The sequence below is a fragment of the Diaporthe citri genome (assembly GCF_014595645.1).
Source record: "Diaporthe citri strain NFHF-8-4 chromosome Unknown scaffold_1, whole genome shotgun sequence".
Classification (NCBI taxonomy): domain Eukaryota; kingdom Fungi; phylum Ascomycota; class Sordariomycetes; order Diaporthales; family Diaporthaceae; genus Diaporthe; species Diaporthe citri.
In genome coordinates this window covers 8,199,009-8,217,390 of record NW_025064846.1, presented here as the reverse complement: position 1 = coordinate 8,217,390, position 18,382 = coordinate 8,199,009, and the positions used below count along the sequence as shown (strand labels likewise).

The following is an 18,382-nucleotide window of genomic DNA, read 5'->3' as shown; positions in this document are numbered from 1 at the left end:
CTAAGTCGAGAGATTCCCTGAACATCAGTTACAAACGGGAAAGACGGCCAAGGTACAATTCCATGTCTTCGAATTGCCATGGGGCGGAGACGAGAACATCAGCAAAGCTGGCCGGCACAAGCGAAATATATACATGTACAAAGTAAACACGCCCAGGGATGCTTATTACCCGATATCTGTGCTCGCTCAGGGATGGTCTCAGTGTGCACGGTGGTGACTGACTTGGTGGTAGCTGATTGAACTACTGCAGGAAATCCAAGACCAGGTACGAGATGTCTGATCCCCTTTACAAATGGGGCCTGACCGCTCCATCGGCTGCAAGTCAACACCACGGTGAGGCCTCTGCTGCCTATCTGAATGCAAAATTTCTATTCGCACCACCACATCTGCCCATGCAGTGCCGTCAAGGTGCACCCATGGTCTCCTTGCACAGAGCTGCACGAGCCCATTCTTTCTCAAGCTTGTTCAGCTCAAGTCAAGCAGGGCCCATCCGGCTCTGTGACGAGGCCACCGTCACGAGCTCCCCACTGGGGCTTCACCACATATACCGCAGCCGCTTCTAAGCGGCAAGCATCTCCAAACACTTTGGTTGGGCACTCCAGTCAGACTGGAGCCTGGCCATGTCAGTAAACAATGCCCTACAGTTTAGGAGACGAGGGAAGAGATGTAAATGAGTGTTTTTCAGAGAGAAGATTACAACTCGACATGTTCCTTGTGCGAGGGCGTCGGGCATAGCAGACAGGCACATGGCCGACACTCTCCCTCCGGACTTCCGCCTAAGGATGACGATACGATAATGATTTCATCACATTGGGAATCTAATGAAAAAGAACCAAGAGGAACTCACAGTATCGATTGATGCTGGGAATTTGAGAGCCTTGGTCGCGGGACCGATAGCACTAGGGCCATCATCGTGAACAGTCGTCTGGTCCAGCAGACCATCACCCGTCATCATACGTGATTCTTCGCCGTTGTCTCGCCGGACTTGTCTGAGTCTGTGACTGACCAGATTCCCCGTAATCCAGGCCGTCCAGTCCGGTCTCGACGACATCCCACGTCCTCTTGCGGCGTTCAGGGTCTGGCGAGTAATGACGCTTGCCATTACCACTGCCCCTCTTTTTCTTCTTCTTGTTCTTCTTCTTCTTCGTGGCGACGACGCCCGCATTCGATACGTCATCTAGCAGCTCGCCGTCTTCGCTCCTGTCATCTTCAAGGGCTTCCACGGGAACATGCGTTGGTGGTGTTGACGATGAGTTGCGTCTGGTTGAAGCTCTCTCTTGCGCTTTCTGCAGGGCCTGCGTCTCGGAGTGTCGAAACATGGCAATTTGCTCGTCGGTCAGGGTGCGTTTCACGCCGTCTGGATAATACCCTAGCCCGTCCTCGTCCTCGTCGTCTTCGAAGTACGATTCATTGTCGCCCTCATAATGCTGGATCTCGGGGTCCTGTTTCGCCTTGTCTGGGTTGAGAAAGTCTGTGGTAAAGGCAATAGTCGAAGCTTCGCCAAAATGTGTGTTTTGGAATGAGTACAGGTCCGCCTGATTCGAATGATGTCAGTGGATGCACTTCTGGTCGTGCCATGGATAGAACGTACTTCGGTTACATGAGGGACGAGAAAAGGTAGCTGCAGGTCAGACTGCCTCAGTTGCGACATCTTGTCCACGGCCGTTAAGCGGCATCCTCGGTGCTTGAGAGCCGCGCCGTGGTGGTAGCGAACGGAAAGATATTGTCGAGAGCAGTGGCTCTGAGAAAGAAGGACTCCTCAGACTGACCAGATTAAATTATACCAGAGCTGCTTCTCAACACCTTGAAAGCAGTCCTGATTAATTATTCTCCTTGCGACCATCGCATAGAAAGAGTGTTTGGGAGAAGAGGTGAGGAGGCAGAGGGAGCAAATTTGGAAGCTTGTGCCAGAGGAATTGGGAGCTTCCCCACGCTAGACTGGACCTACCAGGTACCTAGTGAGGTGCTTAGGTACCCAGGTACCTATTCTGCAATTAGTACCTAGACTACCTAGGTCCTCTGCACTCTTCGTCTTGCATCTGGGAACGGGGTCTGATAAGGCTGGGCCACACACCCAGACAGTGCAGCACGTCAGATGGAGCCAGGTCAGTTCAGAATAATATCAAGAGCAATTCATTGGGTATCTCTAAACTTCCCAGCGCAATGCCACCATTTACACGTCATGTGGAGCCAGTCCAGCACAATCAGTCGCACGTGCAGTAAGAATAACACAGAACAACGAAACCCCAACCTTGCCTCGCACAACGCCGGACCGTGTCTCAAGTAACACCAATACAATATCTTAGAAGCGATGTCAAGATTGGCTGAGAAGTTGCATGGCGCTCTGGAAGGCTTGCATCACCTGCTGGTCTGGATGCAATGGGTCAGCTCGAGCTGGCCGGAAATATCCACCTCGCCTTTGGACTTACAGTACTGCTTCTTCTTCTCGAGGTCTGCTTCTCTGAGTTGGACATACTGAGTCCGTGTTTGCAACCTGCCGTGATAGTCAGTCAAGTTCCTTTGCCACAAGCCACCTTCCACCGCGCTCACCGTTTCGTTGCACGTTCATTGTCGTGAGCAGATGCAGCGGAAGCCCAGATATTAAAATACTAGAGGTTTGTCAGTCACAGCACTGACAAGCCATCATGAGCGGGTCTGGATGCATACTCTGACGAGGGCCTCGAATTCTGCCATCAACGCTTGTTCATTTTGATTCGCATCGGCCAATGCCGCCTCGAATCGAGCCTCAAGGTCCTCCCAGTCGAAAGACGAAATGCTCCTGACAGTTCCCGGGGTGTCTGGAGTAGCAGACCGCTCAGGGGCTAGATGGGCAGCATGCGCAAGGCCATTCGCCTGAGAACGGTGCTTGGTACCCGTAGGTTTAGAGAGGGTGACGATGCGCGGCTCGGGGGTTTTGGAGTTGGCTGGTCGTGGCAGTCGACTTTGGTGGGGGGAGAAATCCATCCTGGCGTCCCTTCCCCCGGTCTCCCCATGCTCTGCCTCGAGCTCTTCTTCCTCATGTTGACACTCCAGCTCAGCGCTGACAGGCGGTGAATGTGAAGATCTGTCTGGTAGGTGAGCATCAGGGGATTCTGCCGGTGGCAGCGGAGGCGTCGTGGACCCATCTGCGTTGTCCATCCTGGCTCCTCGCGGCAGGACCTGGAAATCTGCCGCACGTCTTTTGGCAGCCTACAATGAGTTCCAGTGGGCAGGCGGTCGAACCGTTGGCTGCTCTTCTCTGTAAGTCGGAGGTCTCCCAGGTCCTGGATGCGAGCCAAGGAGGGAGGCTCAAGGTGTACAGTTCACCTGAAGCTGCTTTGCGCCTGACGCGTGGGAAGGTGAGATTGAGTTGGTGCAAAGAATCGGGATTAGCACCGAGGACTCGAGATCAGATGGAGCCGTTCCACAACAAGTGAGTGGTGTCGTCTGTGGGGTCCCCCGGGTTGTCCCACTAGAGGTATTGACGACTATCCAGTTCGCTGGTTCGCCTATGTGGTGACAAGTACCTAGGTAGGTAGGTAAATAGGTACCGAACAAGGACTTTGCCGGCCTTCAGATCCGAATCAGGTTGCTGTCTACCTGAGAGATCATTGCAGCGGTTAGGGACATGCGGCCTTCCTAGCAAGTACATAGGCCCATCCCTGTCTTGGCAGGCAGGTGCGCATTGCAGGCAGCCACGATAAGAGCTCCGATAAGGCCTGTTGACCTGCCGATTGTCCCTGTGACCTCATCTGCATCCGCTGCCCCAGTCCATCGCCTCTCTCTTACTTCTACTCCTGATATCACAAGCTCACTGGAACGCGCCCCCGTCGCCCGTGTTGTGCTTTTGCAATCTCAGCACTTTCGAACACAGGACAAGATGATACCACCAAAAGACAACTAGTAGAATCCGGAGTCGATAGACCGCCTTTGGCCATTTGCGTTCAACCCGGGTCGGAACAGAGATCGCCAGGCCTATACTGCCCCTGAGGCTTGCTTGCAAGATGAACTGCGACATATGTCACCGACCCCATCATCCGCAAAAGCTTCCCTTCCTTTGCGCGATTGACTCCAGGAACCGGCTTTACGCCGGCCGCATCGCTCATGCAACTGCGTTGATCGAGAACGAGGCCCTCAGTGTCGAGATCAGCTCCGCTCTGACAGGCACAAATCCTCCCTTGAGCAGCGATGATGTTGGCAAGAACATCTATGTCGAGAGGCTGAGGTCTGAGGAGGCGCAGGCCGCGGATAGGACGAGCCAGATCATTGCACAGGCCGACAAGCTACGCACTGAAATTGACACGGCGCGAAAAGAAATTGCCGAGCGCAAGAACAAGAACGCCAGGAGAAAATCAGACCTGGCTGAGGCTTCCAATGGCATCGAAGCGAGACGATCTAGGCACCTGGATGAGGCCGAAAGGGCGATCCAAATGACAAAGTACAAGTGGAATCGTAGCTTTGAGAGCATGGCTGCCACCAGAAGCTATCTGTGTATGGAAGCTGCGAGGCTGTACGGGCTTCATCGCATCAAGAAAGGCAATTCGGTGAAATTTGAACTGGCTGGCATTGAGATGATCGAGCTGCCTGGCATGATCAGTGAGTATCTTCGTGCAACAGGGGACTTGCAACGCACGTGCGCTGACTTCTTCCCAGCCGCATCACCAGAGGCTATTTCAACGTCCCTTGCGCACATCTCGCATATCCTGATGTTGGCTTCTCACTACCTGGCAATACGCTTGCCGGCTGAGGTTACACTTCCTCATCGTGACTACCCGAAACCAACGATCTTTTCGCTAGCATCCTCCCACCGTCATGGCGAGGTGCCGTTTCCAGGGACTGTCTTATTACCTCCAACTGAGCCGCGGGATCAGAACCAAAAGCATATCCCCCGGCCTCGGCCACTCTACATTGACAGACCGCTTTTAGTACTGGCGAAAGAGGATCCTTCCACATACTCTCTATTCATCGAGGGTGTTGTGCTGCTAGCTTACGATATTGCATGGGCCTGCTGCACGCAGGGAGTGCCCATAGGCGACAAGACGTCCTATGAGGATGTCTGCAACATGGGTCGCAACCTGTATAATCTACTCATTGGCAACCAGTTGACCAACAACCCTGCTGCCCGACTTGTCCAGCCACCACCATCTCCCGAGGCTTCTAACGTTCCAGAATCAACAGAACAGGCCAAAGATCATCTCGGGGGCAATGCGAAGCCCATGATGGGGCGATTTTCTCACGGAACTGTTCACACGTTCCTCGGGAGCGCTGAAGGCAACGAGTTCACTCGGGTTTTCAAGCTTCCCAACCCAGTGAAATTGGCAGACCGCCTCAAGAAGAAAATGTTGAGCGATGCGGATGGGCTTGATTGGGAGATGCTGAATGATGACGCCTGGGCAGTGGACGACCCGATGGAGGAAGGGGTCCAGGGGAGAGGGAAGCGGCAGGGTGAATCGGCGGGTCAGAGATTATTCGGCGTCGAAAGCGTCATGTCCACTTCGACGGCGAAGAATGCTCTAGACTCCACAGTTGCAGACTTCGCACAAGTGTCTCTGGGCGAGGCTTCCAGCCCGGAACGACCTAAGGCATCCGGGACAAGCGGCTGGACAAAACTCAAATCAAGGTGACCAGGAAAATCCACTGAAACTGACGGCAAGACGCCGTAGAGTTTCGGAGAGTCCAAGAAGTCTGAGAGCAAATGGAGGTATAGGGCCATGTTACCGTGTTCATACAAATCGAGGTATGTCATGCTGTGTCCTCAATATAGGCCTCGAAGAATGCACAAACAAAAGTCGGCTGCTGCCTCCGCCATGTTGTTGCACAGGCACCTTGCCATATGAAGCCATATGCCGTGAACGCCCAATATTGCCAAACGGTTCACTTCTTGTGTGAGGCACAGCAATCATAGCCTTTCTCACCTATTGGCTGCGATCGATCCTCCCAGCTCAGATGGCTCTTTTGTGGCAGCTCATGCAGTCAGCAACACCCCCGACCCCCATTGGATCCCCGCTGCCAGCCTTGAGATGTCGCCGAAAGCATCACCCGAGCTAGAGCAAACATTAATGGAGGTTGCCTTGTTTTATTATGCCCATGTCATGCCGGCCCTTGCTCACTTGCAGCCAACTCGTGTGGCACATTCAGGCAGCCATACGGGCTTCCGCCTATAGGAGCGAGCCTTACGGTCGTCGCCGTTTGGAGTAATGAGGCTCTGTGTATGACGGGTATGTAGAGTTTCGTGACTGGATGAGCTCGAGTATAATATGCTAGGGGCAAGCTCCTGTCCTGGTCTTCTTTCTTTCTCATCTCCCATTTCCTCCAGGTCAACTCTTTTCCGGCCTTGAGAACCCATTAGACCTAGATATCCAAGGTTACAATGTCCAAGGCTATGGATCTCGGTGTATGTCCCTCCATTCTCATTCGTACAAGTGTAACTCTAACATGGTTCAGGTGGATGATGGGGCCAGCTCCATTGCAAGCTTCGAGGAGGTCAGCAGTTTCTCTCAGAAACAATCTGACCAAGGGAACTCTTGCCTCAACACGGTTGATAAAACCGAAAGTGAGGCTGTCCCTGACGTCAGATACGTTCTTCAATACAAGAGGAAGGGCCATGTTGTCGAGTGTAAGTCTACTTCGCCCTCAAAGACATACGTGCAATGCTGACCACGCCCAGCCCGCCAGAGTAACACGCCTTTTCCGAATGCTACAATGGCTGAAGCCAGTGATTGAGGTCATCACCACAGTTTTTGAAAGGGCCAACAAGCGCGTCGATGAGCCCGCCCCGGTCTACCATGGCTCTGATGGCGAAACTTGTTCCTTCGACGAAGATGCCTATAATGTCGATCCGGGGAATTTCATGAGAACAGACATACTTGTGAACTCGGAGTATCTCAGTAAGTGACTCGAGACGGAACAACTTATCCTCCCAGGCGATGTAGAGCACTTTGTGCTTGGCATAAACATCAACGATAGTCACAGGGGTTTAAAGCCCCGGCAGTCAAGCCTGGCCCTCGCTCAACAGTCAAGCTTTCTCACCCGTGTTTGTCAAGCCCTATTTCAGTGGAATAAACCACTGATCAAGTCCCAGTCAATGCGTTGAGAGCTGTCATCGGATCGTACCCTGGTGTCGACTTTCTCGGCGAGACTGTCTCATTCGAAGCTCCTTATCATGCCCTATTCCATCACAAGGATGCCCTCTCCCGTCACCGCATTTCCCAGCCGTCATGTCACGATGACAAGTATGCCGTCAGCACGGCCAAGCACATCGATATACTCCTAGAATTTCTAGAAAAGACTGTTTATGTGAGCCGAAACTTCTCGATCTTGCCCACCGGCCCCGGGCCCCAGCCCTCTCCCACCTGCGCCTCTTCGTCTCTTCGCCTAAAATGATTGCACATACGCGAACGTTATGCTGACTTCGTCATTTCTCAGAACACTGGACGAGTTGTCATCGATGCAGAAGGCTATGACCGCTTCTCTATGGGTCCTGGACCGAACGGCCCTCGGGGCCCTCCTCCGCCGCATAATCAATACCTGCCGCCTCCACCACCACCACTGAGGCCCCTCGCACAGTTTGGTCCGCACTGCGGGTGTCAAGCCTGTGCCGAAGAAGGTGATGAACAGCCTGGATACTTTGCCAACTTCGAGGATCTGGACCCCCTGACGGATGCGCCGCCAACACGACCTGTACTTTCTCGTGTGCAGCCCTAATATTCCGGCATTTATCCTGTCTGATCGACGGTGGGGCCAGGTTAGCATCGATCACCTGAGTGATGTGAAGTGCGATACCGAGGCCTTCAAGTACCTTGTCCTCGACGAGGGCGTCAAGTCAACGGTGAAGGCACTCATAGGGAAGTTCGCCTCTTCAGATGGGAAGGTCTCGCCCTGGCCGAATGATTTAGTTCGCAACAAGGGGGAAGGCCGTATCTTTCTCCTGCACGGTAGCCCGGGTGTGGGCAAAACTTGCACGGCCGAGTGTGTTGCTGAGCTCACCAGACGCCCGCTCCTTTCCCTGACGAGTGGTGACATCTCCACCTCTATGTCCATCTGGCATGTCGAGCACAATCTGCGTTACTTCCTGACCCTCGGCGAGCGCTACGGCGCCCTCGTGCTCCTCGATGAGGCAGATGTATACCTCGAAGAGAGGCGTTCCCGCGACCTGCGCCGCAACGGTCTGGTGTCCATCTTCCTGCGTGCACTGGAGTACTACCGTGATGTCCTCTTCCTCACGACAAACCGTGTGGAAAGCTTCGACCCGGCCTTTACGTCCCGGATCCACGTCGCCCTACACTATCAGCGCCTCGGCGACGCCGATAGAGCCCGAATCTGGGCGAACAATTTCGACAGGCTCGAGCGGGACAGCGCCGCGAAGGTTTATGTTACCCCGAGCGCAAGAGAGTTGGTCTTTGACCGACGTAACAATGGCGAGGTCAATGCACTTCGCTGGAATGGACGTGAAATCCGCAACGCACTGCAGACGGCGGTGGCCTTGGCTGAGACAGAGGCTTTGGATGATGGGCTAGAGAAGGTGAGTATTGCAGCTCGACATATCCGACAAGTGGTAAAGATGAGTCGGGGGTTTAGGGAGTACTTGATCAAGAGGAGAGGCTATGACAGTGATGACGAGGAGGAAAGAGAGGAAGAAGAAGACAATGAGGAGGAGAATAGAGAAATGGCGGAGGAGTGAGCGCCTGTGACAGTGACAATTACATGCGAAGGAACATGAGACGAACCACTGGCGGGCATAGGGCAGCAGGTTCAAGGGCGACATGTGACAAACACGCTCATTAAGATGTCACTGTAGTTTCATTTAGACTGACAACACAGCTCCCTACAGGTAGCAGGCTCTCAAATTATGCGAATAACCAACTCTTGCGCCGATACAGTCGCTTTAGAATTCGCAAATCGGTAGAGCACAAAAGGATGATCCGTAAACAATAGGCCCTGGACACCACCCCCAGAGGCTCGGTCGCCCTTACAGTAATCACCTCCTGAGGGCCTAATGTGAGAGAAATGTACCGAGGGCCTGATTGGAACCATAGGCTGATGAGCCATTCTGCACGGGAGGGTGATAAAGCCCAGTTGATATGCATTCCCGAATGGAACGTTGCTAGTCATGAAGCTGATGCACTGGTCCAAGCTGTCGTACTTTTCATTTGTGCCATTGCAACTGCTCATGGCTGTTGCGCGCACACTGTTGGCCAGAATCGAGGCCACGTTCAGGCCCTTCATAAATAGGCCGGAGATGATGTCGAGGTTCCATTGCAGCCACTTGAAGGTCGCGTCGTAGTGGGAGATCTGGCCCAGAGAGTTGTACGTCGCCCAAAACACAATCTCGATGGGGTACGTGGTATCAACCAAGGAGGAGTAGAACAAAGCCAGTCGCCACGGTTTGGTGAATTGCTAAATTGTCCATCTCACGCGCCGCCGTCGCGGTCTTCGATGATGATGATCCGAGACCGCGGGCGGATATGTCTATATCGCTGGACTGTCCAACATGGTGATAAAAGTCCGTAGTCTGAGCCTTTGGGCGGTGAAAAAACCTCTCGATATCCTTCGTTTTAAGACTTTGGCTGGTGGCAGAACATCAACATTATTCACTGGCCCCTTCACATCTGCCCAGGTGCCAATGTCACTCTTCCTGATCCTAGAATTCATCACGACAGACACAGCATCGAGATACGAAAGACTCCACATGATTTCCTTACATCGCATTGTAGCTCGCGACGGCCTTGGCCTTCACCTTAGACTGGACGGTCTTGAGCCTAACCTTCAGCTTCGACTTCGTATGCGTTAGACTTGTGCTTTGGTTCGAATTTGAAGCCCTGGGGTACCGGGCCGAGGAACATTTCGCTATCAAAGTCAGCTACCATCATCACCCAACAGCAAGGAGCATGTAATCAATTCGAACTCACCTGATCTTCACCCAGTCCTTGTAGTTGTCACTCGCAAGCAACGTCTCCAGGTCATCACGTCCCCGGTAGGCAGGCGGGCGATCATTGATCTTGGGAGGTAGATGCTCCAAAATTCCGACGGGTATATACCGGTGGGTGAAACTTAGGTACTCCAAAAGAAACTTTCTCGTAGTGCTCACACCAAGCTCGTCGGAGCCCCACGCCTCAAGGCCATAACGGGCAAACTTTTCGACGTAGCCAAGACGCTCGGTCGACGACTTGTCAAGGTACTGGCCCTTTTCAATCTCTTCGAAAACCCACGGCTTGATAAGGGCACCACGAGCTATCATCACGGTGTCGACGCGTGCATCTTGAATATCGCTGAAGTAATCGACGTGTGAGTAGCAGTCCCCGTTTCCGAGGAAATACATTCGTCCACCATTGGGCAATGTACTTGGGTCCGGCTCGCGCACCGTATCGGTCAGCTCGTCCTTCTTGTCACGGTAGGACTGGATCATTGCACCGCACTCGGCTATGTAGCTCCAATCGGCGGCTGAACGATACCGCTGCTGACGGGAGCGGCCGTGCAGCGTGATGGCGGCGCACCCCGGGGCTCCGAGCACATCGCTGGTCTCAGTTCCTCCAAACCCCAACCGTTCGATAGTCTTCTTAGCGGTGGGCTTGTCGCTCTTGACACCAAGCCGCAGTTTCGTTGTGATGGGCACCTCTCCCGACACAGCGTTCATGCCGCGTACCATGCGCTCCAGCTTTGAAGGCATGTCGAGTAGTGCAGAGCCCGCACCTTCTTTGTAGACCTTGTCAATTGGACAACCGCAGTTCAGGTCTACCAGGCGAAGGTGAGGAAGGTACTCGGACAGGGCCTGAGTGGTCTTGATAGCAATCCAGGGCGCATTGGCGGCGATCTGGGCGCCAAACTTGAGGTCACGAGTGTTGTCGTACCCAAGAGGTGCAGCACTGGGGTTCTCAAAGCGAGGTGGTGTAGTCTCGCTCTCGTGGGCCTTGAGGAGCGCCCATTCGGAACGTTGGCCCTGCAGGACATGCATACCGACAGCCATTTCTGAGTATGTTGCTCCCGCCCCGAGCTCGACGCAAAGGCGGCGGAATGGCAGGTTTCCCTGGGTGGTGAGCGGGGCCAAAACTGGTGTTTCGCGGCCGAAGTAGACCCTTCTCTTCTCAGATGGCTTGAAGGGCGGATCCACGAAGGCGGCCCGGTACTCCTGTGTCTTTTCGCTCTGCGTTTTGGGGGTCCCGTCTCCGCGTTTTGAGTTGAAGACACTCCGAGCCAGTTTGATGTCTTCATCTTGCCACCGGATGCACTGGTCGGATTTGGAGAAGTCCTTCTTCTTCCTAGAAAGCTCGATTTTCTTGGCTCCCGGTACGTTGTTCACGATGCCCGCAAAGCCGTCGGCAAATCCATCGTCATCTGCCGGGTTCTCAGACGGGAATCGACTCGGGTCTTTCACAAGGCACAGCTCGTTCCTGCCGTCGTCGTGGGTAGTCTCGGTCATGTGTGACTGAACGAAGAGGCATTTCCAGCCCATGTGGCATTCGCCAGTCCTCTCCCAGACGGGGCACTTTCCGCCAAGGACTTGGAGATCCGCACGCCTTCCGTCTGCGAGATACTTGCGGAGGTCGTGCAGCCGGTTGCAACGTGCGCCGTGCTTGCACTCCTTTGGGGAGAACTCGTTGCTATGAGCGCGCGTCTGGCACAGTTCAAGGGTGTCTTTCGAGAAGCCGAATTCCCTCTCGGTGTTGACACCGCGTTGCTTCTTGTTCTTGCCTCTGCCGCCGCCTTGGTCTCTGGCATCAATGCCTTTGTCCTCGGCAGCATCATCGTCAACACCACCTGCCTTGGCCTGGACTCTATCTCCCGCCTCGAGTACCCGACTTGGCACTTTGATCAGGTACCTATGAGCGTGATCAGCCAGGCCTGGTCATTGCCTACACCCGAGGGTCAGTTCTGCCTACTCTTGTTTCACGGGGGCCGTTCCCTTTGGCAGAGGCTTGATGTCGGTCTCAGACGGGTCATCATCCTTCCTTGCGACGACGCTGCCATTCTCGGCCTTTGCCCTCTTAGTAGCAGGTTCCTCGTCTGGGCGTTCGGGAAGTCGTTTCCGCTCATTGTCGCCCCCGTCGCCGTTGAGCCTTACAGGCGGCTCGGTGACTTCGCCGTTGGCTTCCATTGTGGCTATCACAGGCGGGTCAGATCACTGTTCAGAGCTGGTGCCAGCGACTGCAGACCTGAGATGTATAGACACTTACGAGCGGGCTTTCTGCGAATTGTGGTGCTGGAGTGTGTTTTTCTCTTGTGGGTTGTGTCGTACTGCTGTTCACCATGCAGCCTATTTAGTCTACCAATGAAGTTTTCAGTATTTGCCTGCCGTCAATGACGGCGGCTTTTGGCACTACGAGGTACCTACCAGCACGCAGGTACTGTACAGAAAAGACGGACCCTGCAGGGGGAGTGTGGGGCGTGCCCTGCATCGCCGCAGACCAGGCTTTGAGGTGGTGCAGCTGTCAGTTGACGGGCAGACGTCAGATGAGATGGAATGGGCAATTCCCAGCCGAGTCCTGACGAGTCGGGCCCGAGGACTGATCTGCCCCTGCCAGCCCTGCCTGCAAAGGAAGTGATGCTGCGCAGTCCAGATTACAGTACCACCTGGGGCAGGACAGCACAGGCACCTCCACAGCTCCGTGGCCCGTACATCCGTACCCGGTACCGTACCTAGGTATGATGGCGCAGATCTGCCGAAGCCCAGGCCTCATCGCTTGTCCAGATGCAGGGGTTGGCTGCTACTGGCTGTCAGCCCAAGCTCTGGCCTTGGGTTTCAGCTCCGAACCATCGAGCATCCAACTTGTGCATGCTCATTTCTCGAGGAGGAGCTAGACCAAGGAGTACCTGGCCGACCGTTCACCGTTGAATTCGGTCACCATCGCACAGTTGCTGGCAGAAAGGCACGTACCCGTCTACCTAGGTATGTGCACCCACGAGAGTCAGGGCTAGGCCGGGCAGAAAGACTCACTACACACCACCCGGGTACCGAGACAAGGGACGGTCTCCCCTCGCAATCTGTCAGGGGCAGTCAATCCAGGCACGCTAAGCCTTCCTTTCACCTGCAGGTCCACGGGTTGCAGCCCGCTGGCAGAAATTAGAGTGCTGATTTGGCTGCCGAGCTCCCAGGGCTGCCGGCCTACCCATCCTCCACCACCCAATCCAGCCCAACCTGCCCAGGTACATGCACGCCTGTGTAGCACCCAAGGCTAGAGTAGATGCGTGCATGAATCTTGGATCACTACACCTTCCCCCTTCCCGAAATCCTCCCTCCAAACCTCCACAACTATAACCACGACCACGAACGACCACGACAACACCAACAACAACTCCCATACCCACAAGATTGCCCTCGCCCTGACCCTCGCCCTCAGCCTGGCCTCCGCCCCGCGTCCCCCGCCCAATTGTCGTCCCAAGAACCACACGCCTCGGTCCCAGCCTCAGCACCAGCTTCTGGCCCTCATCCAGCCGTAGCCCGTGACATGATCCACTGAGGCCGTTCCTCAACCATGGCTGATCAACCAGCCAGACCCAAAGAAGACAAGCAGACGTCGCCTCTGAGATCGAAGATCGTGCGCTCCCAGAAGATATCCTCCTCCGCCGCCTCCTCGGGCGCCTCTCCGTCTCCCTCGCCCTCCTCGGAGCGCGCAGACGTCCCGACCCCCCTCCCAAGGTACGACAACTACCAAGACTCGGCGTCCGCCCCGGACCGTGCCCCTCCTGTGCCGCGCAGCCATACGCCAGGCCACCTCTCCTCCAAGAGCCAGGTGTCCAGACGCAAGCCCTCCACCTCCGACCTCTCGATAAGGCAGAGGGCCCAGTCTGCTGCCGCAGCCCCTTCTGCCTCCGCCCCGAACACTTCCTCCAGCGCGCCGCCCCCCGTCAGCATACGCAACGCCGCCGCCGCCGCCTCGTCCTCGGCTGTGAACAGGCCGCGGGAGAACGGCGAACAAAGGGCAGACGGCAGGCCAGAGTCGAGAGACGATGCATCCGCTGGTGGGGCCCGCCCGGCCGCCCTTCGGTCTACGTCAGCCATAGCAGGCAAGCCGGCACCGTCCGCACCCACAACAGACTCACGCTCGGCCACCAACGGCACCACCCGGTCATCCAACGCCCACCGCGCCTCAGCAACAACCACCCCGAAACACTCCGCCGCCGGCTCCTACAAGCCATTCCCACCCCTCGCCTCCCCCACCAACTCCATCCACGTCCCCCCCGCACCCAGCTCGGGCATGTACTGGTCACGCGCCCCCGTGTCAGGGCGCCCACACCCGGCCCTGCGGGCTCACACGACAACAATCATCGGCAGCAACATCTACGTCTTTGGCGGATGTGACAGCCGTGCGTGTTTCAACGACCTCTACGTCCTGGACGCCGACGCTTTCCACTGGTCACAACCATACGTTTCGGGCGACATCCCCGTCCCGCTGCGCGCCATGACCTGCACCGCCGTGGGCAAGAAGCTGGTCATCTTCGGCGGCGGCGACGGGCCCGCTTACTACAACGAGGTGTATGTGCTCGACACGGTCAACTTCAGGTGGACCAAGCCGCGGATCCTGGGCGACAGGGTTCCTTCCAAGAGACGGGCACATACGGCATGTCTGTACAAAAACGGTATCTACGTGTTCGGCGGCGGGGACGGCGTGCGGGCACTCAACGACATCTGGAGGCTGGACGTGAGCGACCTGTCCAAGATGAGCTGGAAGCTGGTCTCGAGCCCGACCGACGAGGTCGGCGGCGGCAAGACCAGGTCTCCGGGGGGGAGCACCACCCCGGGCAAGGACTCCAAGCCAAAGGCTCGCGGCTACCACACTGCCAACATCGTTGATGGCAAGCTGATCATCTTTGGCGGCTCCGACGGCGGCGAGTGCTTCAACGATGTGTGGGTGTACGACATCGAGACCCACGCATGGAAATCTGCGCCCGTGAGCGGGACGTTTAGGCGGCTCTCACACACCGCGACCATCGTGGGATCCTACCTCTTCGTCATCGGCGGGCACGACGGCAACGAGTACTCCAACGATGTTCTGCTGCTCAACCTCGTGCAGATGACATGGGACAAGCGCAGGGTCTACGGGCTGCCCCCCAGCGGCAGGGGCTACCACGGCACCGTCCTGCACGACTCCCGGCTCTTGACGATCGGGGGCTTTGACGGCGGGGAGGTATTTGGTGACGTTTGGATCCTAGAAATGGCGGTGCACGCGTATTATTCGCAGATCAGCCATTTCCAGATCGAGCTGTAGGCTACGACAGCAATCAGGCGCGGCGTAGCGAAGGTCGGATGGGTTCATTGTGATGTGAGTCGGAGTCGAGGAGGATGTCGACTGCTTTGATTTCCTTCCTTCTCGATGATGATACCCATTCACTTTGTCTTTTGGGTTGCACCAATCCGGGGAAGGCGCTGCCAGCATCTATTACTCGTATTTAGGCGCCAGGGCACCATTGTATTTCAAATTCAAAATGTAGGGGATGGGGTGTGCTGGGGTGTGATAGCGCGGAGTACACTTTCTTTCGGGAAATGGATTCATTAGGAATGTACTGTCTATGTGTGATCCAGTCGGCCTTGATCAGTCTCATGTCCATGCTTGTTTCCCAAATGTTGACGCCCGACCTCTACCACCGTCCCAATCGTCTCCAGTTCCGAAACACCATACATGCTGTTGTAATACTGTACAGATATGAAAACGACGCCACTAATGCACCTGACGCCTTGTTTTACAAACCCATCGCTCCTACAACCGTGTCGAGCCACTACATGCTTCGACTCCTTGTTGCTTGTCGCTATAGCAGTCACGCTCCGTGCTCTAGTCTCAGTTGGCAGCGCTTGAGGGTGCAGGCTCAGCGGCCTTGGGGGCTGGCTCCTCCCGGGGCGCGACCTTTTCCTTCTTCTGCTGCAGGCGGCGCTCTTCAGCGGCGACCATGTCTGTGTGGAGGGCGTGTTGTTAGCAGGATGGCCGTGCGACATTCGTTGAGGACTTGGGAGCTCGAACTCACCCTTCCAGAGGTCCTGACCCTCATACTCCTCCTTATGGATCTTCTTCTCGATCAGGTGCTCGTGCTTGGGGTCGTTGGGGTCAACCACCATGATTGTCTCCCACCGGCCCTTGCCCGCCTTGGCGTCACTCGTCTCGAAGGCCGCGGTAGCGATCAAGACGGCCAGCGTGAGACCCTGGGCGTAGACACGGGCCTGGACGAGCTTCTGGGAGGTGCTCAGGTACTTGTCACGGCCCACGATGGTCAGCGCGAGCGCCATGGCGGCAATCCAGGAGGCGAAGACGATAGAGTAGCGGTTCTCCCGGCCCCAGTCCATGAGCTTCTGCTTGTCGCCGCTGGACTGCTTGGCGGCTTCGATCATGCGCTGGGTCTCATCCTTGTAGAAGTTCATGGGATCCTTGGCCTTTTGAAAAGAGATGGAGTAGCGCTCGGCCGTGGTGATGGCGCCGAAAGTGGCAACTGACGAGACTAGGAATGTCCGGAAGGGAAGGGTCAGGCTGCGGAAGGCTGCGTAGCGGCGCGAGGCGGCGAGAACGCCGGCCAAGCCCAGGCCGAGGCCGACGGAGCCGCCCATGAAGCCGCCCTTGAGGACCTCACTGTAGTGGGCCTGCTCCTCTTCTTTGCTGATAACCTTCATTGCGACTGGTGGGTGTCGGAGAGGGGTCTCTGGTGTGTGCGGTCCCGAGCGTGGGGCGGATTCTTTCTTCCAGGGTGGGTTGGCGGGTTTTGTGTGTCCTTAGTATGCCGTGGGCGTTGATGATGCGATCCGCAGGTTTTTGCACACGGTTGACAGTAGACTAATCGTTCGATGTTTGGGGGTTTGTCGTCGTGCGGCGCTGGGCAGGTGTGGCGCCAGGAGCTGTGGTGGCGGAGGTCGTGAGATGGCCTGATGGTGTGATGGCCTGTCAGTCTTTTGAGGAGATAGGCAATGCTGAGGTGCGGTGCGCGTTGGCAGCTTGAAAGATGCTTGGTGTTGCAGTCGATAGTAGGCCGACTGCATATATAAAAGTCCGGGTTCACAAACGTAGCACAGGTGCAACCATTCAGGATCTAGGCTTTGGTGGTGACCGCGCAATTTTGTCATGCCATGTTTTTCCCGAAGACATGATGATGTAGATGGATCTGGTCCCCCGCCAGGGATCCAACCCGCTGCCCGCCCCGTTACCAGAGGCCGGACCAGACCCCGAATTACGTCCGCGGCTGCGCACAGCACCAAGCATTAGCAGGAGGCCAGGGCCGCTGACAAAGCCCAGCCAGGGCTCCAAAGCTTTCACTGGCGGGCCCAGCAGCACACAACAGCAGCATTTGGCGAGGGCCGGGCCCGAAAGCTGGATGTCGTCGTTCCTGCGAATTTTCGTAGGATGCCGAAACAACATTCGACTTTTCGGTGTTTGCTTGCACACAACTTCCGCATCGTACCAACATACCAACCACGACAACGGAATTGCGAGACTGGCACTGCCTCGAACCAAACCTCAACACTCAGAAGGGATACTGCTTCAAGCACCGCTTGTTTCGTCTGCCAGCTCTTGACAAGACACTGCCAATACCGTAATACGGTGTCGCCGAATCCCGACTGACGCCCGGCACAAGGTGTGAATTATAAGTCATCCCGTCCTGACCGAGAAGCTATCGGGAGGGAGCAGATGGAAGAACCAATTTCCACCACGGGGGGGTTCTCTGATAATGTAGCTCTTCCTTTTCGAGATGGAGACAGACGATGGCACAACGTTCGGGACTGTCTGTGCGTACTTGGCGGACATGCGGGCCTGTGGACCTGTGTAGCCTCTGCTCACTCATCAACAAGTGATGTCTCCTCGGAGAAGTGCGCCTCGTCCGCGCACACATGAGTCGCCCGCCCTTGTAATCAAGGTGTTCGCTGGCCTGGGGTCCAAACGCCGTTACGTGTATTAAGACGTACAAGACCATCCCGGGGTGGAATTATAACAGTGTACTGCGACTGAAGGTCCTGCGTGACGGGGCAGACAGAGTGGGCGCCCCTCCATCGGAGTGCCGCACGATGACGGCGGTGAGATCTACCGAAGCCGCCCCCTGGTACTTTGTAGTAGTAAGGATGTGGCGACAATCTCAAGGCTGGCAGGACCCTCAAAATCACAGATGGCGGCCAAGACGCTCTAACCGCGCATACCGTAGGCGCTGGCGACGCTTCATGGCCTCATCAGTCTCCTCCGTAGTAGGTGCTCCAGTCGGTCGGCCTTCTACACACTATTCCCAACCGTTGAATGCACAGTATGCAGTCACTCAGGGGCGACTGCGCGTCTCGTGTGCGTGACCATGTCTCATCTCGTCCGCTCGCGATCCGTCTCTCGGCCGCTTCTACCTTGGGTCCCCTTGCTTGTCGCACAGAAATTGGCTTTTCCTGCTCCTTCTAGGCGTCTTCTGGAAGGCTTCTGCCAGGTCCGCCTGCAGGTCTCGGAACTGGACTTGG

General features: G+C 56.0%; 6 protein-coding genes across 6 annotated transcripts; 2 read left to right on the top strand and 4 right to left on the bottom strand.

Annotated features, from left to right (window-relative positions):
* Positions 1 to 941: 941 nt before the first annotated feature.
* INS49_002119 (uncharacterized protein) lies at positions 942 to 1,651 on the bottom strand (the record flags this gene model as incomplete). The annotated part of the gene is made up of 2 exons (XM_043162933.1): positions 942 to 1,535; positions 1,592 to 1,651. The coding sequence occupies 2 exons, from the start codon at positions 1,649 to 1,651 to the stop codon at positions 942 to 944; spliced, it is 654 nt and encodes a 217-aa protein (XP_043031439.1).
* Positions 1,652 to 2,314: 663 nt separating this feature from the next.
* INS49_002118 (uncharacterized protein) lies at positions 2,315 to 2,964 on the bottom strand (the record flags this gene model as incomplete). Its single annotated transcript, XM_043162932.1, has 4 exons — positions 2,315 to 2,370; positions 2,430 to 2,494; positions 2,551 to 2,609; positions 2,668 to 2,964. 4 exons carry the CDS (start codon positions 2,962 to 2,964, stop codon positions 2,315 to 2,317), a joined length of 477 nt encoding a protein of 158 aa, XP_043031438.1.
* A 1,019-nt stretch (positions 2,965 to 3,983) lies between these two features.
* On the top strand, positions 3,984 to 8,659 carry INS49_002117 (uncharacterized protein; the record flags this gene model as incomplete). The annotated part of the gene is made up of 8 exons (XM_043162931.1): positions 3,984 to 4,575; positions 4,633 to 5,462; positions 6,424 to 6,595; positions 6,647 to 6,655; positions 6,717 to 6,866; positions 7,061 to 7,275; positions 7,405 to 7,659; positions 7,724 to 8,659. 8 exons carry the CDS (start codon positions 3,984 to 3,986, stop codon positions 8,657 to 8,659), a joined length of 3,159 nt encoding a protein of 1,052 aa, XP_043031437.1.
* Positions 8,660 to 9,676: 1,017 nt separating this feature from the next.
* On the bottom strand, positions 9,677 to 12,070 carry INS49_002116 (uncharacterized protein; the record flags this gene model as incomplete). The annotated part of the gene is made up of 3 exons (XM_043162930.1): positions 9,677 to 9,737; positions 9,888 to 11,795; positions 11,856 to 12,070. 3 exons carry the CDS (start codon positions 12,068 to 12,070, stop codon positions 9,677 to 9,679), a joined length of 2,184 nt encoding a protein of 727 aa, XP_043031436.1.
* A 1,378-nt stretch (positions 12,071 to 13,448) lies between these two features.
* INS49_002115 (uncharacterized protein) lies at positions 13,449 to 15,182 on the top strand (the record flags this gene model as incomplete). The annotated part of the gene is made up of 1 exon (XM_043162929.1): positions 13,449 to 15,182. One exon carries the CDS (start codon positions 13,449 to 13,451, stop codon positions 15,180 to 15,182), a length of 1,734 nt encoding a protein of 577 aa, XP_043031435.1.
* Positions 15,183 to 15,749: 567 nt separating this feature from the next.
* Positions 15,750 to 16,570, bottom strand: INS49_002114 (uncharacterized protein; the record flags this gene model as incomplete). The annotated part of the gene is made up of 2 exons (XM_043162928.1): positions 15,750 to 15,862; positions 15,934 to 16,570. The coding sequence occupies 2 exons, from the start codon at positions 16,568 to 16,570 to the stop codon at positions 15,750 to 15,752; spliced, it is 750 nt and encodes a 249-aa protein (XP_043031434.1).
* Between the last annotated feature and the right edge of the window lie 1,812 nt (positions 16,571 to 18,382).